Below are 24,663 nucleotides of genomic sequence, written 5' to 3' on the forward strand. Positions count from 1 at the left end.
GTACGTATGTGCATGTGGGCGGATGTGTGTGTGTGTGTGTGTGTGTGTGTGTGTGTGTATATATATATATATATATATATAGTGTGTGTGTGTGTGTGCATGAGTGCATGTGTGTATTTGTATGTGTGCGCGAGCGTGCGGTGGGAACGGGGGCTTATATACATAATGTATATATGTTTTTTTAATTTTATTTTTCTTCTCTGTTCGACGGTCAGCGGCAGCTACGCAAACTTGGGGTGGGGGAGGGTGGTGTGTGTGTGTGTGTGTATGTGTGCGTGTGTGTGTGGTGTTGAGAGAGAGAGAGAGAGAGAGAACGCGCTGCGCTTGTACAGGCCGAGAGGGAGAGAGAGCGGGAGGACGGGCGGCTGCTGTGTTGCCGAAACAGAGCGCGAGAGAGGGAGAGGGGGTTGGGTGTGTGTGTGTGTGTGAGGATGAGGGAGAGGGTGAGGATGAGGGTGAGTGTGTGGTGTATGAAGGCGTGGGCTCCATGGTCAGGCACGCCGCAACTTCGCGCTTGAAATGGAAGAGAGAGAGAGAGAGAGAGAGAGAGAGAGAGAGAGAGAGAGAGAGAGAGAGAGAGAGAGAGAGAGGATGATGTGGCGCTAGAGGGAGGGGGAATCTCCTAGGGCGGGTGCCCACCGTGGCGGGGGGGGGGGGGGGGGGGAAGAGAGGTGTGTGAGAGGGGGGGGGGGGGGGGGGGGGGGGGGGGGGGTGTTGTCTTATCTTCCGTTTTGTATGCTGTCTCAAGGATGAGGGGGGGGTAGAAGTCAATGGTGTGGGGGGGATAGTGGGCCAAGGGAAGGGTGAGTGAAGCCGAGGGGAGGGTGAGGCGAGCGGGTGGGGAAGAGGGGAGAGGGGTTAGGGGAAGAATATTAGCGGGCCAAGGGGGGGGGGGGGGGGTAATGAGAGTGGGGGTTCCATGCGGCTCAACACAGAGGGAGCACGAGAGAGGGGTCGGGGTGAGTGCTCAAAGCTTGCGTGTGGTCTGGGGGGTGGTAAATTTGGGAGAGAGGGAGAGAGGATATTAGAGAGAGGTATGTAGGGAAAATGAGAGAGAAAGAGAGGGGGTATTATTTCATCCAATGCCCGTCGGGCGGGGGGGGGGGGAATAAACTACGGGGGGATTAAGGGTATCTGAAACCGAGGGCGGCCGGTTAGGCTGGGGTATGGACCAACGGGGCTGAGGGTGACAAGGCTGGAAAATCGAAGGGGGGGGGGTGTGTCATACCCGTAGGGGTGTTGGGAGGATTGACCAGGCGGTGCCGAGCCTTCCAACAGTGTTTCCAAGGCTTCAACAGAGGAAAAATAAGGTTTTTTTTCTTCTTTTTCTTTGATTTTTAAAAGTCGGCTATCAATGCATATAGTTGTATGGAGGAGTTGAGGCTTTTGTGGGTTCGTAATCATCAAAGTGAACTTCACAGTGAGGTGTATCAGGGCTTGATAGATATGGTTGGAGCAAGAGATGGAACAAGAGATGATAGAGAACTGTTATTGGGTGCTAATGTTGGAAGAAGGGTTGTATTGCCTTCTTCATATGTTGGTGGCCCACGCTATATGCACCAGCTGTATCAAGATGCCATGGCAATTGTACGTAAGAGAGGAAAACCTGATCTCTTCATTACATTCAAATGCAATCCTGGATGGAAGGAGATACACGATTCATTATTGCCTGGACAGACATCCAATGATCATCCTGATCTTACTGCCCGTGTTTTCTACCATAAGTTCATGGATTTGATGGGCTTGCTGATTAAGAGAGCTATTTTTGGTAAGGTCATTGGACTCATTTTTGTGATTGAGTTTCAAAAGAGAGGCCTTCCTCATGCTCACATTCTATTGATACTTGCATCTGAGCATAAGCCAACAGAGACATTGCATTATGATAAGATTGTGTGTGTGGAGCTTCCTGATAAGGTAATGTTTCCACAATTGCATGGCCCATGTGGAAACTTGGATAAGAATTCTCCATGTATGAAAGAGGGAAAGTGCAGGTTTAAATATCCTCAAAGCTTCAGTGCATCGACTACTGTGGCTAGGGATGGATACCCAACGTACATGAGGAGGGATGATGGAAATTACACTATTTGTAATAAAGTGCAAATGAGTAATAAATGGATTGTTCTATACAATCCATTTTTTTCAATAAGGTACAATGCACATATCAACGTGGAGGTTTGCTCCACTATATCCGCTGTGAAATATCTCTACAAGTATGTGTATAAGGGACATGACAGGGCCAGTGTTGTTCTACAAGATAGTGAAGGGCTTCTAAATGAGGTTACAAACTATCTTAATGCTCGATATGTATCAGCATCTGAGGCTATCTAGCGTATATTTGGGTTTCACCTGCATCAAAAGAAACCTGACATACAACGGCTCCAAGTTCACTTGCCTCATCAAAATCAAGTCATCTTCAGCGAGACGACAAAGCGACTGTACAGAGTGTGGTGGAGGGAGAGGTCAACAAAAAGACAACGCTCACTGAGTGGTTTGTTGCAAATCAACAATATCTAGAGGCCAACGATTTGTTGTACATAGACTTCTCAACAGTGGGTTTGGAAGCCAGCAAGTAGACCATGGACTTAAAGACAGATTGGTGACATGATTGGAAGAATGTACCACATTGTTCCCAATGCTGGAGATTTGTACTATTTGCGTATGTTACTCAACAGGTGCAAAGGATGTAAGCCTTTTGAGGAGATTAGAACCTTTAATGGACAAGTATATGACACATTTAAAGAAGCATGTGACGCACGAGGATTACTGCAAATTGATGATGAATGGTTTCTTTGTTTGGAAGAAACTTTTGTTCAATAAACAGGGTAACAATTGCGCTTATTGTTTGTAGTCATTCTGGTTTTTTGTGATCCAATATATCCTCGTGCATTGTGGAATCTCTTCTATAAAGAGATTTCTGAGGACCATGTATATCATATGAGGGTTCGCACAAATGATGCGAATATCTGTGAACACATGGCACAAAACCAAGCTTTGTCAAACTTAGAGACAATGCTTCAACACTATGGAAAGAGGCTCTCGGATTATTCTGGAATGCCCCAGGTGGATCACACATTGCAAATTATGAGTGAGCATGGGGAGCTTGCTGAAGAGTTCATGTATAACAAAGAGGAATAAAGAGTATTGTCTGCTTGAATGGAATCATCTTTCAATGTTGGGCAAATGGAAGCTTACAATCGGGTTTTACAAGCAGCTGGCATGAGTAGAGGGACTGTTGTTTTCTTTGATGGGCCAGGTGGAATGGGAAAGACTTATCTCTACAATGCATTGCTCTCTCGGATACGTGGAGAGTCCAAAGTTGCTTTGGCATGTGCATTGTCCGGGATTGTAGCACAGCTTCTCGACAACGGACTGCACACTCTAGATTCAAGATCCCTATTGATATAACTTCTGAGTCCACATGTAACGTTAAAGTAAACAACTAGCTCCCATGGCTCATAGACACACTTTTGAGGCTCTTGATAAGACACTAAGAGATGTCATGCAAAATGACATGTTGTTTGGTGGAAAGGTTCTCCTCCTTGGTGGTGATTTCAGATAGATATTACTTGTTGTGCGTAAAGGGGGAAGAGCAGATATTGTTAGTGCATCTTTGTGCCACTCATACATTTGGCAACGTACAAAAATCATGCATCTAACACAAAATATGCGAGTGGTCAATTGTTTCAGTAATGTTATTGAAAGAGAGTTTGTGCAATGGACACTTGATATTGGTAATGGAGATGTTTGTGATGGGGACATACTTGATAATGTGGCTTTGTCGGCCTGCATGATGCTACCAAAAAATAATTTGCAAGCATTGGTTACTTGCATATATAGAGACCTTGAAACACAGACTTGCCATGCAATCTTTTTCAAGGATAGACCAATTTTGGCTCCACGGAACAAGGAGGTGGATGCTATAAACAATTTGGGCTTGCAGCAATTTCCTGGTACTTATAAGGAATATGTCAGTGTAGACTTAGTGTGTGAATCAAATTGTGATAGCATTTTATTCACAAGTGAGTTTGTAAATAGTTTAGATATTGGGTGAGGTTTTCCACCGCATGTTTTACAATTGAAACAGAATGCTCCAGTTATGTTGCTTCGCAATTTGGATCCAAGAAGTGGTCTTTGTAATGGGTCACACTTGATTTGTAAGCAATTCCATAAAAAAGTGATTGAAGCAGAAATCATTATAGGGTCACATGTAGGAAATGCAGTGTTCATTCCAAGGATTGATTTTCTCATGGGATCTAGAGAAGGTCTCCCTTTTGATTTGAGACGCTGCCAATTTCCCCTACGTTGTGCTTTTGGGATGACAATCAACAAGGCACAAGGCCAAACATTGGGAGTTCTTGGATTGTATCTCCCAACACCTGTTTTCACTCATGGTCAACTGTATGTGGCAATGTCTCGCATGAGATCCTCTTCTGCCATCAAGGTTGTGGTTGGTGATGTTAGGAAATAAGACGTAGCTAAATAGATTTTTGAGTAGATTACTTAATGGAGAGAGATAGATTTCACACACAAGAGATTATAGAGTAGAGAGAGAGAGAGAGAGAGAGAGAGAGAGAGAGAGAGAGAGAGTCAGAGAGAGAGTACACACGATATACGTGGTTCACCCAATGTGGGCTACGTCCATGGGAAAGCAGCCACTCAATGGCTTTAGCACTTCAAAAGAAGAAGTAGTTTACAAAGGGATTGACCCTTGATAGAGCTCCCGCCTTGCTTCACTCTCACCACCTCACACTCACCTTGTTGCATCAACTTCACACTATAAAATGTGTGTAGAAATGACCTCCTTTTATAGGCCAAAAGGGCTGCCCTCTCTTATGAGAGACAGCCATGTGTAGTCGCCCTTGTGCGAATAAGTCCAAATCGGACCCTCCAATCCGCCCATGTGTGGCCGCCCTTGAGAAGACAATTCCGCTTTTGAATTCGGCCACCGGCCACCGGCCATTGACTTTCGACCACCGGCCATCGGCCATTGACTACCGGCCACCGACCAACCGACCGGTTGTTTTCCGACCACTTTTCGGCCGCCGTCCGGCCATAATATTCCGGAGAAAAGGAATATTCCAGCAAAAATTTGCCCCTGATTCTTGTCCATGAAAATTTTGGTTTCCGGTGAGTGATTTCCCTTCACGCACGATGGCTTCTCCTCATAATGGGGGCCTTACAAATGTGCGCTTTTACCACAGAAAATTACAAGGGTAAATCAGGCTCCATACTTAATAGGTGATAGTCACTTAACAAGCATTAGTAGACATGGAGATCAAAGAACATACACTTCTAACATTGTCTACAAAGACGTTTTGCAATTGACCTACCCCTTGCCACCCCCTTGCCATGGGGCTCAACGTGGTTGGATATGTTTCATCCAATAAAAAAGCACGGTGACTCTCACAAGAAGCAATAGAGCGACTATTTCTTTGTCATTTATAAGCTTAGTATCTTCTTATGAAACATGGTGTAGCCTCAAGCAAGGTATATTCGCTGAAACAATTGACTAAGATTTATTGGTGCTAAGAGATTTATGATTCATGTGCTTTTTGATGAATTTCTAATCCTTTATTGTATAATGTATGAACGAAGATGGATCCTAACGCCTCTGTGACTTACACACTAGGGAGATGACCTCGACACGTCCAAGGTAAAATATTGTATATGTGTGTTTGTGACATTTCGACACTTTAAAGAATTTAAATCTCACAGTCAACGATTATGTATTAGATCCACCATTGTGGAGAGGTCCAATCACATCCATGCAGGTGATTCATCTACTCGAGGACTTGGATGTAGCAAGGTAACAATGTTGATGTTGATATAGTAAAGTAATAGCTTTTGTGTATCAAAATATCTATCTATATTAATAGCTTTTTGTTTGGCTATAGATCACAATATTACCAAGAATTCTTGATGGTGGGTATATCATGCTTCATATGATCCGAGCTTGCTCTGCTACATTCAAGTTGCTATTTAGAGAGGATTCAGAGCACGTGTCACCATTGCAGAGTTAGGCAGAACCCGTCCAATTAATGCTATGTTTGCTCAAAATCTTAGTCTCGGTGCTTGGTTCCTACCTGTTTTTGTGTTAGGATCTCTTCCTCCAATGATTGATAGATGTGTTTTACATCGTGGGCCATGGGTGGTTCGATACCGCAGCAGAGCATGTCGTAGGCTACTCTTTTGAGTGTATAAATCTTAAGTCTCTACGCATGTTATATTTTTTGACATGGGAAATATCACTTACTCTATATATGTTAGTGCAAAGTTAGTTCTAAAATATGTTGTGATGACTTTTGTTTAGGTTGCCGCATAAAGGTTTTCATGTGAACTTGCAAAGATTCAAATGTTGTCCATCTTATGAATTTCAAACACATACAGTACCGCTCTCTCTCTCTCTTATGAAGAGAGAGAGAGAGAGGAAAGGAGAGAGAGAGAGCTCTGTCTCTCTCTCTAGCTAGAGAAAGAGAGAGAGCCCAGTACATGGACAACAAAGAGAGAGAGAGAGAGAGAGAGAGAGAGAGAGAATCCACCCAGTATGTAGACAAAGGAAAATGCTCAAAAAACACCAAAGTGTAATCCCACCTACAAATTTTGAGATTTACCTCTACATTTTAAATTTGAAGGAGGACTGATGAAAGAGGGCCCTATAGCCTTGATGTGACTGCGAGAGAGAGAGAGAGAGAGAGAGAGAGAGAGAGAGAGAGAGAGAGAGAGAGTAAATGTTCATCTGTTTTTATGAAATTTGCCAAGAGCAAAGAGCTTGAGGGTAATAGAGGCCATGCCGCCGCCAAAGGGGTGCCATTTTACTAGTTTCTATAAAGAGGGACATTGAGTAGTGGGTCATAGACTCTTCTTCTCATCCTCTTATGTAGGCCATTGTGATTTTCACCTTGTTGTGTGAATGTGTTGCCGCTCTAAATTAAAGAGAAAGAGAGCACAAAAACCTCATCGAAAAGGTATGAAGAGAACCCAGAAAGCTAAAAAGAGAGCCTTCATGAACATCATAGGGGCAACAATCAACCATTGCGAGGTGAATAATAAATAAGAGAAATATTAAAATTTGGAATGCCTGAGTCATCAGATTAATTCATCATAGTGCAAGGTGAATAACAAGGGCCATCACTACCATACCAACAGTGGCATTGCGTGTGTGTGTGTGTGTGTGTGTGTGTGAGAGAGAGAGAGAGAGAGAGAGAGAGAGAGAGAGAGAGAGAGAGAGAGAGAGAGAGAGAGAGAGAGAGAGAGAGAGAGACCCTTGACTGCTTTACATAGAAAAGAGCAGACAAAGCCTCAGAGCCACGTACCATGTCACTGAACCCAAAGCTATAGATACAAATGAGCTTGGGCCAACACCAATGGGGCAAACAACTCACACAATATGGGTAAAAGATACCAGATACAATCACAAATTGGAGAAGAAGCTTCACTCACCGGAGAAGATTACACAGAAAAACAGCAGAAAAAGAGTGAGGAATTTGGCAAAATGGACAGCGCCATCGCGTCCGGAACGGCCCAAAACCCCAGTCTACAATGTCAAAGTGCTCAAATCCGACATCGGATGAGCAGTTTACGGCCAAAACAGGCTCCAAAAACCCAAAAAACACACCTGCGGCTGTTCCTCCTCTCTTCTCCACGTTTTTTCTGGTCTTCTCTCTGTTTTTTCAGTTCCCACACTTAGCTTTATTAGTTGGGCACCCTTGGCCTTTTAGATGACCTCAAACGGACCCCGAACAGGCCAAAAACTGACCTCGCAGTGCATAGTTGTCACCTTTTTGCATCATTCGCACACCTGGCACTCAGCTTTTTTCCACTAATGCATCTCGCCACCACGTGAAGTGGCCCCAAAAAGTGGTCCTAATGATGACCTTTCTGCATAACTCTCACAAGAAAACACCCACGTTGTGTTCGTCCTCATCCGCGTGCAAATATTGACCTCGTTCGCCCTCCTGACGCCACTAGATGCCATCTGACGCACCTGCTGACCTCACGTCGTCCGCCCGCGGATAGCTTCCTCGAGAAGTTTTACGCGCTATAAACTCCTCATTATTGTAGAAAAAACATACTGGTACTGGTGATAGTGAAAATCGATGAACTATGTACATGCTGTCCTACCTGTACACATGTGGGCCCCACGTAACCACCTGGCTAAGGAAAATGGGCAATTCTTTATTTGATGCACCATGCATGTGTATGTACATATGCGCAATCCCTTGCTCCAAAAAACTCCTGACATATCCTCTGTGGTCCTCTTCCCAATAGGCATCACTAATGTATCCTCTAGCTTTGATGCCTTCTCCAAGGTGACTACACTTAGCACTTTTGTCTTTCCCTTTTCCTCCTGGGTCAATCCTCTGGTTCCTTCGTCTCCCTTAATTTCGATGCCATAATCATTTGACCTAGTTAGCACCTGTCTTGGCAATGGATACATGTCTCCCCCCATCCTTGGTGGCTTATCACATTGCGGGCTGATGTGACCCAACTCTCCACCATTGTAGCATGTGGGCATCTGCCTCCAAAACCTACCATTGCTTTGTCCAACACCATTCCTAGGCCTTTCTTCACCTCCTGGCTGATTTGCAAACCGCCCTCGACCTCGATTATTTCCCACTTGACCTAGCATGTTTAGGCTGAGATTCTTCATCAAATCTACCATTTTCCTCATGTCTTGCCTTAGCCCATCATCTTGCACTGCTGTAGTGACCACTGCTGGCATAACCTGAGTAGTAACAGGAACTACTGGTTCATGATGAACCCTTGACATGCGCCCTTGTAAAGACTCTATAGGCTGAAATTCAGACCTCATTGGCAAAGACTCCACCCCTAACTGGCTCATTTTCCTCAGCTTCCACTCTTTGTTCCTTGCTACCTCTAGTGCATCCTCATATGTCCTAGGCTTCTTTAGCTCCACTCTCCAATGTATATTCTCCCAAAGACTAGCCAAGAACCTGTCCTTCTTCATCATGTCAGGCGGGGGTACCTGTGGTGCTAAAGCCTTGCACATCCGCTCCCATGCCAATGAAAACTTTCGTATATACGCATCTACTGGCTCACCTTCCTTTTGCACTAAAGACTGTACTTCTTGCCACACTTTGTCAGGGTCTTCTATCTTCACAAACTCCACTTCCAATCCATGCCTTAGATTGTCCCAACTCAATCTTATAGGTGGATCAGCCATACGCAACTCCTCTTCAAATACTTTGGACCAAGCTCGTGCATCACTCTTCAAACAAATTTGGAGAAGACGTAACATTTGCGCCGGTTCATGAATCTGGTTGCTAATGCAGGCAACCTCCATCTTTTCCAGAAAGTCCTCCACAACTTCATCATTTCTTCCATGAAACTCCGGATAAGAGAAAGCCATGGCTAGAGAACCCCTTCAAACACACGTGCAAGAACCCAAAACTTTTCACTACCCAATCCCCAGAAACTTCAATGGAGCTCAGCTTTAGATAAGGACAAACACATGCACATCAAATGAGTTTTCATAGTTGATCATCGGAATGACAACAGGCAAAGGACATTCCAGGATCTCTCTCAATCTTCTTGGCCCAAACATAAAGACTATGCGCTGCTGGAAAAAGATCTTCCTGGACACATGAACATTAATTTGAATCCTTTGAGTTAAATGAAAAGGAGTGAAATGAGGGCCATTTTGATCATCCATTAAAGCCAACCATGAAGCTCCCAAGAAGGCACACCTGACTTATCCTCTGATTTTTTGCCCAAATTTCAGTAGCATAACAGCATAAATGGCTCAAAATACCAAAAAACCAGCCATCATAACTTGGGAAAATTTCGACAGAGTTTCCCCAGAAATAGAGCAATGAGAACCCAAAATATAGACTGTATCAGTATGCATAAACTGCCAACAATAGAACCCGAGCATCAAATAGGACTCACTAGTACATAGCCTATGGCGAGGTCACAAAAAGGGTGCTCCAGCTACCTGTATCACCGAAAGGATCTCCACATTTGAGAATCCCCCAGCTCAATAAAAACCTCACGCTATCGACCCTCACACGAAGGATAATGCAAATCGCGTATAGTCAAGTCTCAGAAATGACTATCCTCCAGACCAAGTCTCAGAAATGGCTGGGACTGCCAAATACAACCAAGTATGGCTCCACAAATGCGTACAATGGCAGTTTCCACAAGTAACGTACAATCCAGCAGACAATGCGCTCAAATAGGCGCCAAGTGATGCATACCCACAACAACTACAAGTGACATCACTGCTAGTATATCACTGTACTCCAGCTACCTGTACCTGTGTTAATCACCTGCACCTGTACCTGTAACCTGTAACCTGTAGTCTGCAACCTGCAACCTGTAATCCCCAATCTCGAAGCTCGAAGCTCGAAGCAGAAGGTACTCAAAGAAGATCCTCAGTGGGGGCACCAAAAGAATGTGAGCGGGAGGAAAACACACACAGCGCCTCTATAACGACCCGACACACACTCTTGGAATGATACACACACACGCTATGGGGAACCACTCGGCTTACACAACACACCTGGCCGAGACAGGGAACACACCTCTGGAGTGAGAGGAGAGAGACTATCCACTTGCCCACTCCACACAGAGACACACACACACACACACACACACACACACAAAAACTCAGCTCAAAAGAGGAGAACTTCTGATGTTTAGATACAAATGAGCTTGGGCCAACACCAATGGGGCAAACAACTCACACAATATGGGTAAAAGATACCAGATACAATCACAAATTGGAGAAGAAGCTTCACTCACCGGAGAAGATTACACATAAAAATAGCAGAAAAAGAGTGAGGAATTTGGCAAAATGGACAGCGCCATCGCGTCCGGAACGGCCCAAAACCCCAGTCTACAATGTCAAAGTGCTCAAATCCGACATCGGATGAGCAGTTTACGGCCAAAACAGGCTCCAAAAACCCAAAAAACACACCTGCGGCTGTTCCTCCTCTCTTCTCCACGTTTTTTCTGGTCTTCTCTCTGTTTTTTCAGTTCCCACACTTAGCTTTATTAGTTGGGCACCCTTGGCCTTTTAGATGACCTCAAACGGACCCCGAACAGGCCAAAAACTGACCTCGCAGTGCATAGTTGTCACCTTTTTGCATCATTCGCACACCTGGCACTCAGCTTTTTTCCACTAATGCATCTCGCCACCACGTGAAGTGGCCCCAAAAAGTGGTCCTAATGATGACCTTTCTGCATAACTCTCACAAGAAAACACCCACGTTGTGTTCGTCCTCATCCGCGTGCAAATATTGACCTCGTTCGCCCTCCTGACGCCACTAGATGCCATCTGACGCACCTGCTGACCTCACGTCGTCCGCCCGCGGATAGCTTCCTCGAGAAGTTTTACGCGCTATAAACTCCTCATTATTGTAGAAAAAACATACTGGTACTGGTGATAGTGAAAATCGATGAACTATGTACATGCTGTCCTACCTGTACACATGTGGGCCCCACGTAACCACCTGGCTAAGGAAAATGGGCAATTCTTTATTTGATGCACCATGCATGTGTATGTACATATGCGCAATCCCTTGCTCCAAAAAACTCCTGACAACGGACATGCAGTCAAGGGGGTCCCTATGTTTAGCAGGCCAAGGGCCTAAGGGCATGGTTGGGTGGTGATGAGCATGCTCCAGTCCCCTCAGTCTCACATTAGTATCAGAGCTCTAGAGGAGAGGAGAGCTATGGAGGAGGGGGGAGGACTAGCAAAATCTATGGAGGAGGGGGAAGGACTAGCAAAATCTTCTCTTTGTCTCTCTCTTGGTGACGGACATGCAGTCAAGGGAATCCCTATGTTTAGCAGGCCAAAGGCATATATTGGGCATGGCTGGGTGGTGATGAGCATGCTCCAGTCCCCTGAGTCTCACACAAGCCCCATCTCAAGACACCAATTTCTCCCACATGGCTAGCTGATGCCTACCATAAGAAGCCCACCAAAAGGTGCTCAAGATGATACCCAACTCCCACAGGTGCCACCACATCATCAATCAGCAGATCCAGGACCAAGAACACTCAAAACATAAACACCAATATCCACCACAATCAGATCGGGGCAAACAATTTTTCCTCAATAGAAGGACATGTAGCCGCCAAGCGCGAGAGCCAAAAAGAGTTTTGAGCTGAACCACCCTAGACCACCAAGGTAGACATAAGCAGCCGAGAGCTCCACCCCAGGAGCTTCCTTGTTCCCGGGGCAAGCCATCCCCTTCTTGGCAGCCTCTGAATATGCAGCTCATCCAAAACCTTGCATGAGCAACCCAATGAACCTCTAGCCGACGACCCACCTATGGTCTTTGAATCTGGTTTGGTGTGATTCTAAGTTGCCATGGCGCACTCTGTGCATGGTCTATAGGTGATCATTTTTTGTTTTCTTAATATAAATTCACTCACTTTATGTGAGTTTTGCTAAAAAGAAAAAAGAAGAGAATACAAAAGGATTTACACAAAACTGAAAAGTTGGGCTTGTAGGGAACCATAAGAGAGCAAGGATCCATGATCCGAATAAAGCCCATACAACTCATTGGAAATCTCAAATGTTGGAATGCTAAATCATCAGATTAATTCACCATAGTAGAAGAAAAATCCATTGATTGAAAGAACTATGAGCTCTACACTTATTAGCTATTGTCATCCTTGCGCCTGATTGTCTCCATTTCCCACTTATCCATACATGAAGTAGCTTTTTGAGTTGAAGCTTCAGCTCTTTGAATGGAAGAAGATTAAATAGGTCCACCCATTGGATCAATGAAAGACGATAGGATTCACACCTTACCTCACTAAAATTGCAACTCCGGAATACCTTGAACAATGGGCATACATAGTTTTAAACCCCACAAGTGAGAAGATTGATCAAAAAATTTCATGTTGGTTATGCTGTTAGCAGTTGGACACACCCTACGTAAAATGACTGCTCGGCGGAATATTATTTTTTATAATTATTCATTTATTGAGAAAAAACGACATTTCACATTTGTAAATATTGGGGTTTACAAAAGTTTCCATATTGTATTTCATTTTTGACATTTAGATTGAGTAGATGGTAAAATTGGAACATTAGGGTTTGAGATTGTAACATATTTATACCACTTTTTGACCTTAATGAAAAAACCTTTGTCATTTTTAAAAGAGTACTGTCCGTGAGTGAGCGTACTATGTACGAGAAAGAGTGAGAGCTTCATCTTGATGCTACGCGCGCACGGTGGTCGGAATCGAGTGAAGAGAAGTGCAGCGTGTTGTCCCCGACGAGAGCTATACGCCGATACCTACATTGTGGGTGTAAGGTCTGGTTCTGCGAGTTCGATCTACGAGCTTCATTTAGTGATTTGGTGAGCATACGTTATCCGTTTTTGCATTTCAGCATATCCATGCGTTCGTATTGAGTAGAGATACACATTAGGCACTTTAGTTTTCGAAAATGACAACCTGCAAATTTCGGCCAAACATCCTACGTGATTTTGCACTAGGTGTTTAGGGTTGGGATTTTGGTTCATGGACCTTAGGGAGAGCGACCTATTGGTGTTAGTAGGGTCTCCTTCAAGTTCTACGGCGTTTCGAGAACGTTTGATGGGTATTTGGCTCTAGAAAGCGTTGTAGAAAATATCCTCTTATGCACTCCTAAAGACTGTAGCTTAGACATTTGGTAGAGACCTCTGTAGGAATTAGTCGAGAGTCGGTCGAGTGTAGATTGACACCTTATGCTTGCTTTCACGCGCCTACGGGTCGAACTTTGTCCTTAGTTGACAAATCTTGCTAGGTGAGTTCTCGCTGTGCTGACGTCCGTCGCGGCATATCCGCCAACATTGGCGTCGTTGCCGAGGACGAAAACCTTAGGTAGGTGACCGAGACTAGTCCTTGAGGATAGGGATTCTCTGGCTTACCAGAATCTCGTTTTACATTTAGATAGGATCAGAGGGTGGAGGACTCTCTAGGTCTTAGAGGGAGTCTAGGGAGCATGTGTCTGGCCTAGATCCTTCGACTTAAGTAGACTTAGGTAGACTTAGATAGTTTTTAGGACTTAGTTGAGTTGATGAGTAGGAGTTGGAGTGGTGGGAGAGGTGAAAGGAGATCTTGAGAGTCTAGAGAGGCCAAGAAGCAACGGAAACACCATTATCACCATTTCACATGATGAGTAGGAGTAGGGTAAGTAGGAAATCATGATTCATGATCTAGAGCACTTCATGCATGTTGTACTTGCTGTTAGGTTCATCACAAGGTTGTAAAAGACACAAAAGAGTGTTTGAAAGCTGAAGTAAAGTTCAAAAGTTGTTGTGAGTGTTTTTGAGAGAGCTGCAGAGCATCATGAGCATTTCTGTCAGGAAAAAAATAAATTTTAAGCCAGGAGACATCCTACGCGTAGGATGTCTACAGGCTGATCTGGTGGGAATTTTGAAATTTTGAGTTAGGTAGGTTTTACCCTGTTTTCACCTGGAAAGTGGAAATTTGACCATATCTTGACAGGATAAGACCAGATAGATAGAAATTACCAGACATCCGACCCAAATTGTGCCAAGGAATTATTTTAAGACCAAAACCATAGTGTGGCTGCATGAGCATGATTTGCATGATTTATTGATGCTTGAGGAAGTTTTCATCTCAATTGGGTGAAAAAATTGGGTTCTAAGCAGACTTTAGCATCTTTGATTGAAAAGGTCTAGAACAACTAAAATTGGGGTCTTTTGAAATCTAAACCAAAATCTAAGCATAGCATTGGGTTGCTGACATCAAGGGGAAGCTGTGGTTCAAGTTTGGGGTCAAATAGGCCAAAAAGACATCCTATGTGTAGGATGTGTTCTGTGTGATTTGGCACTCCAAACCCAGATTTGAGCAAACCAAAGTCATCAGCACCTCAAGAGGAGTCCGTGATTTGCATTTGAAGTCACTTGGATCAGCTAGACATCCTACGCGTAGAATGTCTAGTGCATGAAATTGAAGCCAGAAACTAACTGTAGGCATAACAAGGTGTTGTATAACCAGTAGAATTCCAAGGAGTAGTTTCCAAAGCTATTCTTGACAGTGGAGCAGGAGTCGCTATTGCCACTAAGGAAATTTGGAAAAAATGGGGAAAACTGACTTTGAGAGCTACCATAATGAAATTGCAGCTGGTAGATGGGTTCATGGAGAAGCCTTTAGGACTCTTAGAAAAAGTAATTGTCACCTCATGCGGAATCGAGTATGCGCATACATTTGCAATAGTCGATTTCGACAAAAAGAACAATTACGAGATCATCTTGGGAAGACCATTCATGAGACAATTCAACTCAAATGATTTTCTCATATTAAAATGATCATTTAAGCTTAAATATCTTAGGGTTAGCTTCATTAAAGACCTCCACAGGTTAGTGTTAAAGAGTCCTTTCACCTTATGCAAGCTAGGACTGTGCTTAAGGTGGAAACCTGACCCAAGCTTGAGGTACTTGTCGTGCTTGCTGACTACGGTGCTTGTCATGCTTGATGACTAAGGTGCTTGAGGTGCTTTTCATGCTTGATGACTAAGGTGTTTGAGGTGATTCTCATGCTTGAGGTGCTAGGGCTGAGCTTGATGTGAAAACCTTCTCCACGCTTGAGTTGAGATTGTAGTGAGAACCTTCCACAAGCTTGAAGGGTTCAAGGTCTTCCCAAAATTCAACACGATCCCTACTCAAGGGGAGGAGAGCCCTCATTGTAGGAGCTAGAGAGAACACACACACCGTCACAAAAGTCAAGCTTGGTCTAAAGAAGCAACTAGGAAACTTGGCAAGTTCCTCTTCATGTTGCCCTCATGGTGTGTCTAAAGCGTATTGGTTGGCCTCTCAAGGGGTCCAATGATGATTTAGTTAATTAAATTAATTGATTGTGCATTTATCAAGTCTTCGCTCTCAAAGGGGAAAGGGGGACACTTGTCCCAAGGCTAGCATGCTTGCTTGATATGCACTTTGCATGGATTGGCCAGGCTTGCAAGGCTCCAATGAGCTTCCATTGAGCTAGAAGAGGGGCTCGACCAAAGCAAGAAGGGTGCTAGCTTGGGGGGTTATACTCTCCCACACACACAAACACACACTCTCATTGTGTGAAGTGCAAAGTGTAAGAGATCCCTCTCTTTCTCCAAACTTGTTGAGAAGTTGAGAGCCTACACCAACACTCTTGGCTATGGAATGAAAATCCAACCAAGAGCCATGCTTCAATGCTTAAGCTTTACATCTTCTTAATCTTCATTACTATGCTATTATGTATGCTAAGAAAGAAGAGTAATGATAAGTGATGAACTATTTCTTTCTCCTATGAAAGCTTCTTCTTCCTCTACCCTACCCTTATTCCTTGCTAGCTAAGAGTACACTATGCATTGTGTGTGCCTAGTGCACACACACACACCCACACCATCACCATCACCGCAATCACCATGCTTGTCTTAAGCATGACCTCTACACCCTTGGGCTATGGAAGATGAAGGGAAACTAAATGAAGGATGATGGCCGTAACCCTCGTGCGAGTCTTCGCCATCAACTCCCACCTATCCGCCATGTGATCTACCACGCTCTCCCTTCTCATTCCCCTACCCTATGCTCCCCATTTTATTGCCTTATTCTCTAAATAAAGCTTGAGGTTTTGTGAGTATGTTTTCTTGCAATGTTTTGCCCATGTGAGGTGTGCGGAATCGCCACCTAGTCTTGTGTTTGGAGTGAGCTTGTGTATGTGTGAAGGGTATGCGGATTCGCCATCCTTTTGTGGTGCCTAAGTACTAAGCCGCTATACCCCCTCCCTCACTCTCTCTCTCTCTCTCTCTCTCTCTCTCTCTCTTTCTCACTTGATCTCATTCCCTATCCTCTTCATCATTGCTCCCAATCATCCATCTCTCTTGGATGAAAACTTTGTTATGGTGGTGTGTTGTTTGCGTCCTAGCCGCTGAAGCTAGGTGGTGCCCCCTGTTTGCTTTACCATGACAGGCTCGAGGCGCGCCATTCGGTCCCCGGTGTTTTAGAGGCCGTCGGGGGTTCGCTTTGCTCCCGTCATTTGGTGCCCTCACTGAGGATCTTTTCATGAAACCCTTCAGTTTACAAGACTGAAACCCCTAAAGTATTGTGAATGGATGAATGGCTAGCAGGATTTGCTAATTGGACGACAGAAGAAGAAGAGCTCCAAGCACAACTAGACGAACTCCGCATCTCCATCGAAGCTCGAGTGTCAGGCGTAACGGTAATCGATTTGCAGTGGGAGAGTCAACCAACACGCCAAACCCAGTGGATATACATAGGCCAAGTGCCAAGAAGAAGAAGGAGAAGGTCGAAACCATGTCCGCAACCTACAACCAACCCACAACAACAAAATGGAAGGAGCTCTACACAATAGAGAATCAACACTATTCTACTTTGAGAATCGGGTAACTCAAGTCACCGAGGTAATTATCACAGTCAGTTTTCAAGTCGCACCTGATGCTGCAGCCCAGATAACGGAATCATTGGCTCACACTCTCACTAGAGAAACTAGGGATCTACTGAGTTTGTTTCAGGAAAGAACACCACCCTCTCCCACAAGCTTGGACAGTGACTAAGCACCTCTAATCTTCACATGAATCAGTACAACCTACCTCAAGACAGATCACACATACCAACACGTGTACGCTCAATCAAGGTAATACTGGATTTGAAGGCTCACTACCAGCACGTCATTGACACCATGCTGGGTGGGGAGCGATTTTTTGAGGTTCTGGCATCAGATCAACCATTTGTCCTACCTTTGGTACAAGGCAATGTACCGTTTGAAGTTTTAATTTATGTCCTAGTATAAGAGGGTATATACGCCTCCTTGTAAAGAAGAAAAACACTTTTGCAAGTTAAGCAGTGTGTCTTTCTAGCTCTCTCTGAGTAATCATGGCAAGTGTAGCATTTCCAACATTTAAAGGAAAGAAGGGGGAGGATTTGGTAACAAACTTCCTAGATGACTTTGAAGTAGCATGTGTAGTGAGCAACAAAGATACGGATGAATCCCGGGTTAGAATCTTTAAGCATCTCATGAAGCTAGAAGCTAGACCATGGTACAATGCACTTCCACAAGAAACCAAGGATGACTGGGAACCCTTAAAAACCACTTTTAAGAGGCGCTTTGGGGGAGGTACCACTTCAGAAAAGTTGTGGGACAAGTTGAGAGACTTGAAGCAAGAGGGTCTTTTAGAATATGCCACCTATGAGTCCAAATTTGTGGATTTGTGGGAACGGTGGGTTGAGTCACTGGCAAGGGGGGAAGCTGCACCCGATTTCCTAAAAAAAGATCGATTCACGCATGACTTATGGCCGCTTCTCAAGGAGAAGGTGAAAGGTAGATTCCCGGCTATGTATGAGTTAGTCGTTGAGATTGCTCACCTTAAGGACAAGAAGATGCGAATGAAAGCCAAAGAAACCGAGTCAACAGAAACAGCACCATCATGTCGACCAGCAACTACGACAACCACCATTCCACCACCACCACCGGCTCTTGGGGTAAGAGATGACCAACAAGATATGTTGGCCCATATTACTGACCAACTACAGAATTTGTCTGTCCACTTAATACAACAAGGGAGGAGTCAAGAAAGAGATCAAGACCCTGGAAGAGCACGATGACAAAACAGGGAGTATCATTGCTACAACTGCGGAGAAGACGGTCACGGTATGTACTACTGTCCCAAACCATGACAAAAGTATAATAGAGGAGGTAGGAGGAACCAATTGTCACCCTCTAGAGAAAGAACACCCCCACCCCGAGCACCAACCCCACCAACACAAATTCTACGTCCACCCCAGACACCACTACAAGCATCCATTCCACCTCTTCCACCAGCCCCACCACCTGATCGCCCTGTAAACATCATAAGGCTAGAAGAGAAAGGAAAAGCCGTAGTAGTGGATCCACCCAGAGCAAAGGAGAGGGACAAGGGTAAGGAGAAGGTAACCTTTTTAGAACCACTTGAGTCCATGACTGTGAAAAGAGCTAGGAGGGAGAAAGCTACACAATCAGATGATGAGAGAAGCATCAGAGGAGAAACTAGCAAGAGGCCATCCAGACCACAACGGAAATTGGGCATCACCGACTTCCAGCTAGAGGAAAGTTCTAAGCCCTATGATCTAACATTGGATGTGGCAGAGCAAGGACCGAAGATTACATGGCCACAACTGCTACATCTTGCACCAAAAGTAAGGCGACAATGGTCTAAAATGGTAAGTACAAGACGCTCCAAAACAAAGGTAGCCGGAGCAATTTCGGGATGCAACATGGATGACATCCTTCCAATTGTCGACGTAAACATAAAAGGAAAGAGGGTTGGAAACACCTACATTGATGGAGGTGCACAAATTTGTGTAATGAGCGAAGCTATAATGCTTCGATTAGGGCTCGAGGTTGACAGGCCTTCTCCATGCAAGGCAAAGATGGAAAACAACGCAAAAGTAAAGTGTGTGGGTGTGGTAAGTGCCGTGAAAATAAAAGCTTTCAACACTGAGGTAGAGGTAGATGTTTTTGTCATGCCTACTAAGGGGGAGGGCTATCCACTAATTTTGGGAAGGCCATGGTTGATGGCCATGAAGGAAAAACAGGACTGGGGTACTGGCCTTCTACGCATGACCGATAAGAAAGGGGAGACAATCTACTACGACATGAGGATTGGCAAGCAGAAGCAAATGAATCTGGAAACATCAGCAGATGAAACCACTAGCGAATCTTCCAGTTCTGAGGAGGAGACCACATCCACCGACGAAAGTGACAGTTCCATTGATGTGATGGGTATCATTATGAAGGATCCACAAAGGGTAAGCACAACTGGTGATCCATCACCAAAAGGGAAACCCAATGAAGAGGAGAGAAAATCACCTGGCCTAGGAGGAAGTAGGTTGAAGGGTATGTTGTCTACGGAATTAACACTTGAGGAGAAAGATAGTTTTTTGCAAATGTTGATGGGATTTCCTAACCTGTTCATTGACAACTATGAAAGAATCACAGGCACTACAATGGTGGAACATCATATTAAGCTGAAGGAAGGGGTAAAACCAGTTGTGAAAAAGCTACGACGACTGGGGGTCATACAAGAAAAGGCACTCTTGGCCGAGGTAAGGAAACTGCTGGAGGCGGAATTCATCTATCCTGTAGAAAACTCAGAATGGGTGTCACCCGTAGTGGTGACGCCTAAAAAGAATGGTAAGTGGAGGGTATGTGTTGACTACAAACCACTAAATGCAGCTACAAAGAGAGACCACTTTCCTCTCCCTTTCTTGGATGAAATTCTGAATGAAGTAGCGGGTTTTGAATGCTATACCTTCTGTGATGGTTATTCAGGATACTTTCAAATACGCATAGCCTTGGAAGATCAGCTAAAAACCACTTTTATCACGCCATGGGGTTGTTTTGCATACAGGGTTATGCCATTTGGTCTCACAAATGCACCTGCCACATTCCAAAGATATGTCACATATGTTTTTCAACCGTTCTTTGGAACATCCATAAGAGTGTTCATTGATGATTTTTGTATATATAGCTCCCGTATTTCACATTTAGAAAAGGTAAATGAAGGTTTGGCTAGGTTGCAGAGCCTAGGTGGGCAATTAAATGTGGATAAATGTCACATTGGGGAGGGTAAAGTCATTCTACTAGGCCATGAAATTTCAGCAAAAGGTATCAACGCCGACCCAAGTAAGGTGTCCACACTCATAGCGCTATCTTCACCAACGACCGCACGTCAACTAGTCTCTTTTCTACAGAAGGTGAGGTACTTAAGTAGATTCATACATCTACTATCAGAACTTGTTCTACCACTGCAACAACTCACTCAAAGATCAACTTTCACTTGGGACGAGGAAAGCAAACATCACTACAACAAGGTAAAGGAGGTCTTAGCCACTCTGCCAACTATCTCACCACCTAAGTGGGATGAAAAATTCTATGCCACCTCAAGTGTTGGTGATGACTCATTGGGAGCTATGCTACTCCAAAAGGATACGACGACATCTTTCATGAGGCCAATCTACTTCTCTAGTCGAATGATGACAGCAGGAGAGAAAGGTTTCACCCATGTGGAACATTTAGTCCTAGCTCTTAGATTTGCAACTACAAAGTTTAGGTCATATTTGCTGCCTAAGCAATTTGTGATTCTAACCACGGATGAAATATTTCCATATGTTGTACAACACATGGATGTGTCTGCTAGAATTACTAAATGGCTAGTTTGTCTGCAAGAGTTTGACTACACGGTACAGGTAGAAAGCACGACAAGGGCAAGTTTGGGGGGACTCATGACCTACCAAGTCTTTGAAAGTAAGGAGAAGCAATCTAAGGAAGGAGAAGTCCGATTACCTCCAGTACCACCGATGGTAGAAGGAGCATACTCTCTCTACTTTGATGGAGCCTACAAGCGAGCTTCCGACAAAGCAGCTGCAGGCATAGTGGTCTTTGATGACAAGGAGACAAAGGTATTTTCGTTGGGCCAATTGTTAGATTCACATTCTAACAATGAAGCTGAGTATGTAGCACTAACCAAGGGTCTAGAATGGTGCGTCTCGCAAGGTGTACAACGCCTTAATGTATTTGGGGATGCTCTACTTTTGGTAAGGCAAGTAAATGGAGCATGGACATGCAAGAATCCTAGTTTAAGGACTCACTTAAGTGGTGTAAAAACCTTGTTGGGTAAGTTTGAAGAAGTTCAAATACACCATATCCCAAGGGCTCAAAACCAAGAAGCAGATGCCCTAGCAAGTGAAAGACTACAGGAAGTGGTGGTTGGAGCAATAAAACTAAAGATCCCTCTATTTCAAGGCAGTGATTCCTTGCCTGACATCATGCATTTTTTGGAAACAGGGGAATGCCCATCATATTTAACAAAGGGACAGAAGCAATGGCTGACGCGGAAGGCCACAAGGTATCGACTCATCAATGATGGTTTGTACTGTAAGGGTAAGGACCAAATACTCAAGAAGGTCCCTCTCTCTCACAAAATCACGGGAGTAATTGCTAGCTGTCACGACGGGGTTTGTGGTGGTCACTTTGCCCTAGAAATAACAAGTAGGAAAATCTTGCAGGCAGGCTTCATATGGCCTAGCCTCAACTGTGATGTACACCATTACTGCAAAACGTGTAAGTTGTGTCAAAAGGCCGGCATTAGGTCACTTATGCATAAACCACAGACACCTATTCTCTCATATGGCCCATTTGAAAAATGGGGTATCGATGCCATTGGGCCATTACCTAGGGCCAACTCAGGAAAATTCTACATTATCATGGGGGTCGACTACATGACTAGATGGTCAGAGGCTACAGCCACCACTAGAATCACAACGGTAGAGGTAGCTAAATTTATCTACGAGCACATATGCTGTAGGTTTGGCACACCTTTAGAGATCATCTCTGATAGAGGGCTAGGTTTCAGAGCAGACTTGGTAGGAGAATTAATGCAAAAACTAGGCATTACAAGGAGGCACTCTTCACCATATTACCCTCAATGTAATGGCCTAGTTGAAAAGGTAAATGGAATGGTTTCTAAAATTATTACCAAGCTGGTAAACAATCATCCCGGAGACTGGGATAAGTATCTACTACCAGCTTTATGGGCCTACAAAACTTCATTTTGTACATCCTTGGGATTCACAGCGTATCATCTAGTATTTGGTAAGGAAGCAATCTTGCCCATTGAAGTGCAACTACAAAGTCTCAGAGTAATGGCAAGCAAACTTCAACAACCCAACATGCATTTGAGAGATCACATCATCAACTTGGAAAGACTGCAGTTGGACAGAGAAGAAGCAATAAATTATTATGCAGCACAAGCAGAGCATAGACGGCTTAGCTTTAACGAGCATCTCCGGAAAAAAGAATTGAAGAAAGGAATGTTGGTGCTCCGCTACGACAATCGCTTCGACACGCGCAAGGATAAGAAACTCCTGCTCCGATGGGAAGGCCCTTTCATCATTAGGAAAAAGCATGCCAATGGAAGCTACCAGCTTATGGAGGCTGATGGAAAACTTCATAAAACCAGGGTAAATGGTTGGCGACTTAAACCTTATTTTCTTCGATTTGACCAGGCTCCACCAATTGACATTCCAGATGAGGACACACCATCAGCCGCCACCTCCGATGATAATGATCAAACAGATGAGCTAGAGACATGAATGCCTCTAGCCAAAAGGGGAGGGCTAATGATGGGGGCTTTTCACAAGCCAAGCTCCCATACCCCTCTTCTCTCGTCCCCACCTCATGAAAACCCCCTCTTAGGGAGGGAGTGATAAAAGGCATTGGAAAAAGTAAGAAAAAAAATAGAGTATGATTATCTAAATATATAAGAAAGGTAAAATAGGCCACCTCATACCTGCGGGGTAGACCATCCCCACCTTGCCTCCTTTTTCTTCACTGTTGCCCCGCCGGCTGTCCCTTTTCCTCTCCTCCACTCAAAAGGTCAACCCCCTCTCTCTTCCCCTTGTCCTTTCTCCTTTCTCTCTCCCCTCAAGCTACCCCACCTCTCACCAATAATGCATTATAATTCACCAATAATGCACCCTAACTCACATGCAACTTACCCTATCTTCCAAAATAGTATACCCCACCCCCTCTTTCTCTCTCCTATCATATCCCATAACCCAAATAACCCCCTCTCTCTCTAAAGGGCGCCATGTCTCTTGTCTTGTAGCTAAATAACCTCCCCCACACTCACACATACTCATTTTCACTGAAAAAAGGTGCCCACAGACCCATCCCCACCCGGTGGTTACCTGATTTTCTTGTGTTCACACACATCTGCACACAGATTCACCTCTGAACACACTCCCCTCTCTCCCCTCTTGTAATTACTTTATTCTCCATGTCACCTCTCACTTTTTTTCATCAACCCATCTCTCTCTTTTAGTCTCTCTCTCATGAGAGACTGCTGTTCTGGCACATATACACACAGCCAGACAAGTGGGGCCCACAGTCACATGGCCTATGTAGATAATGATTTCTTCATTTCTAAATTCTAGAATTTCTCCCCCCTCCTCCCCTATATAAAGAGGGGTCACCATCACACTAAGGACACACACCATCACCAAAGAGTACACTATGCACTGTGTGTGCCTAGTGCACACACACACACCCACACCATCACCATCACCGCAATCACCATGCTTGTCTTAAGCATGACCTCTACACCCTTGGGCTATGGAAGATGAAGGGAAACTAAATGAAGGATGATGGCCGTAACCCTCGTGCGAGTCTTCGCCATCAACTCCCACCTATCCGCCATGTGCTCTACCACGCTCTCCCTTGTCATTCCCCTACCCTATGCTCCCCATTTTATCGCCTTATTCTCTAAATAAAGCTTGAGGTTTTGTGAGTATGTTTTCTTGCAATGTTTTGCCCATGTGAGGTGTGCGGAATCGCCACCTAGTCTTGTGTTTGGAGTGAGCTTGTGTATGTGTGAAGGGTGTGCGGATTCGCCATCATTTTGTGGTGCCTAAGTACTAAGCCGCTATACCCCCTCCCTCACTCTCTCTCTCTCTCTCTCTCTCTCTCCCTCTTTCTCACTTGATCTCATTCCCTTTCTTCTTCATCATTGCTCCCAATCATCCATCTCTCTTGGATGAAAACTTTGTTATGGTGGTGTGTTGTTTGCGTCCTAGCCGCTGAAGCTAGGTGGTGCCCCCTGTTTGCTTTACCATGACAGGCTCGAGGCGCGCCATTCGGTCCCCA

At 44.6% G+C, this 24,663-nt stretch overlaps 2 protein-coding genes across 2 annotated transcripts; both read left to right on the top strand.

Moving 5' to 3' along the window:
• Nucleotides 1-1,368: 1,368 nt before the first annotated feature.
• Nucleotides 1,369-3,135, top strand: LOC147429426 (uncharacterized). The gene is made up of 4 exons (XM_086495017.1): nucleotides 1,369-2,304; nucleotides 2,418-2,569; nucleotides 2,673-2,746; nucleotides 2,849-3,135. The coding sequence occupies exons 1-4, from the start codon at nucleotides 1,369-1,371 to the stop codon at nucleotides 3,133-3,135; spliced, it is 1,449 nt and encodes a 482-aa protein (XP_086351143.1).
• Nucleotides 3,136-3,664: 529 nt separating this feature from the next.
• LOC147429427 (uncharacterized) lies at nucleotides 3,665-4,051 on the top strand. Its single transcript, XM_086495018.1, has one exon. The coding sequence runs from the start codon at nucleotides 3,665-3,667 to the stop codon at nucleotides 4,049-4,051; it is 387 nt and encodes a 128-aa protein (XP_086351144.1).
• The last annotated feature ends 20,612 nt before the right edge of the window (nucleotides 4,052-24,663 follow it).

The sequence above is a fragment of the Adiantum capillus-veneris genome, chromosome 22, assembly GCF_014529385.1.
Source record: "Adiantum capillus-veneris isolate H3 chromosome 22, ASM1452938v2, whole genome shotgun sequence".
Classification (NCBI taxonomy): Eukaryota; Viridiplantae; Streptophyta; class Polypodiopsida; order Polypodiales; family Pteridaceae; genus Adiantum; species Adiantum capillus-veneris.

Coding starts and splice junctions, on each gene's coding strand:
- LOC147429426 (XM_086495017.1), top strand. CDS start 1,369: ATGGAGGAGTTGAGGCTTTTGTGGGTTCGTAATCATCAAAGTGAACTT. Junction 2,305..2,417: donor ACTATCTTAATGCTCGATAT/GTATCAGCATCT, acceptor AGTCATCTTCAG/CGAGACGACAAAGCGACTGT. Junction 2,570..2,672: donor GTGGGTTTGGAAGCCAGCAA/GTAGACCATGGA, acceptor GTTACTCAACAG/GTGCAAAGGATGTAAGCCTT.
- LOC147429427 (XM_086495018.1), top strand. CDS start 3,665: ATGCGAGTGGTCAATTGTTTCAGTAATGTTATTGAAAGAGAGTTTGTG.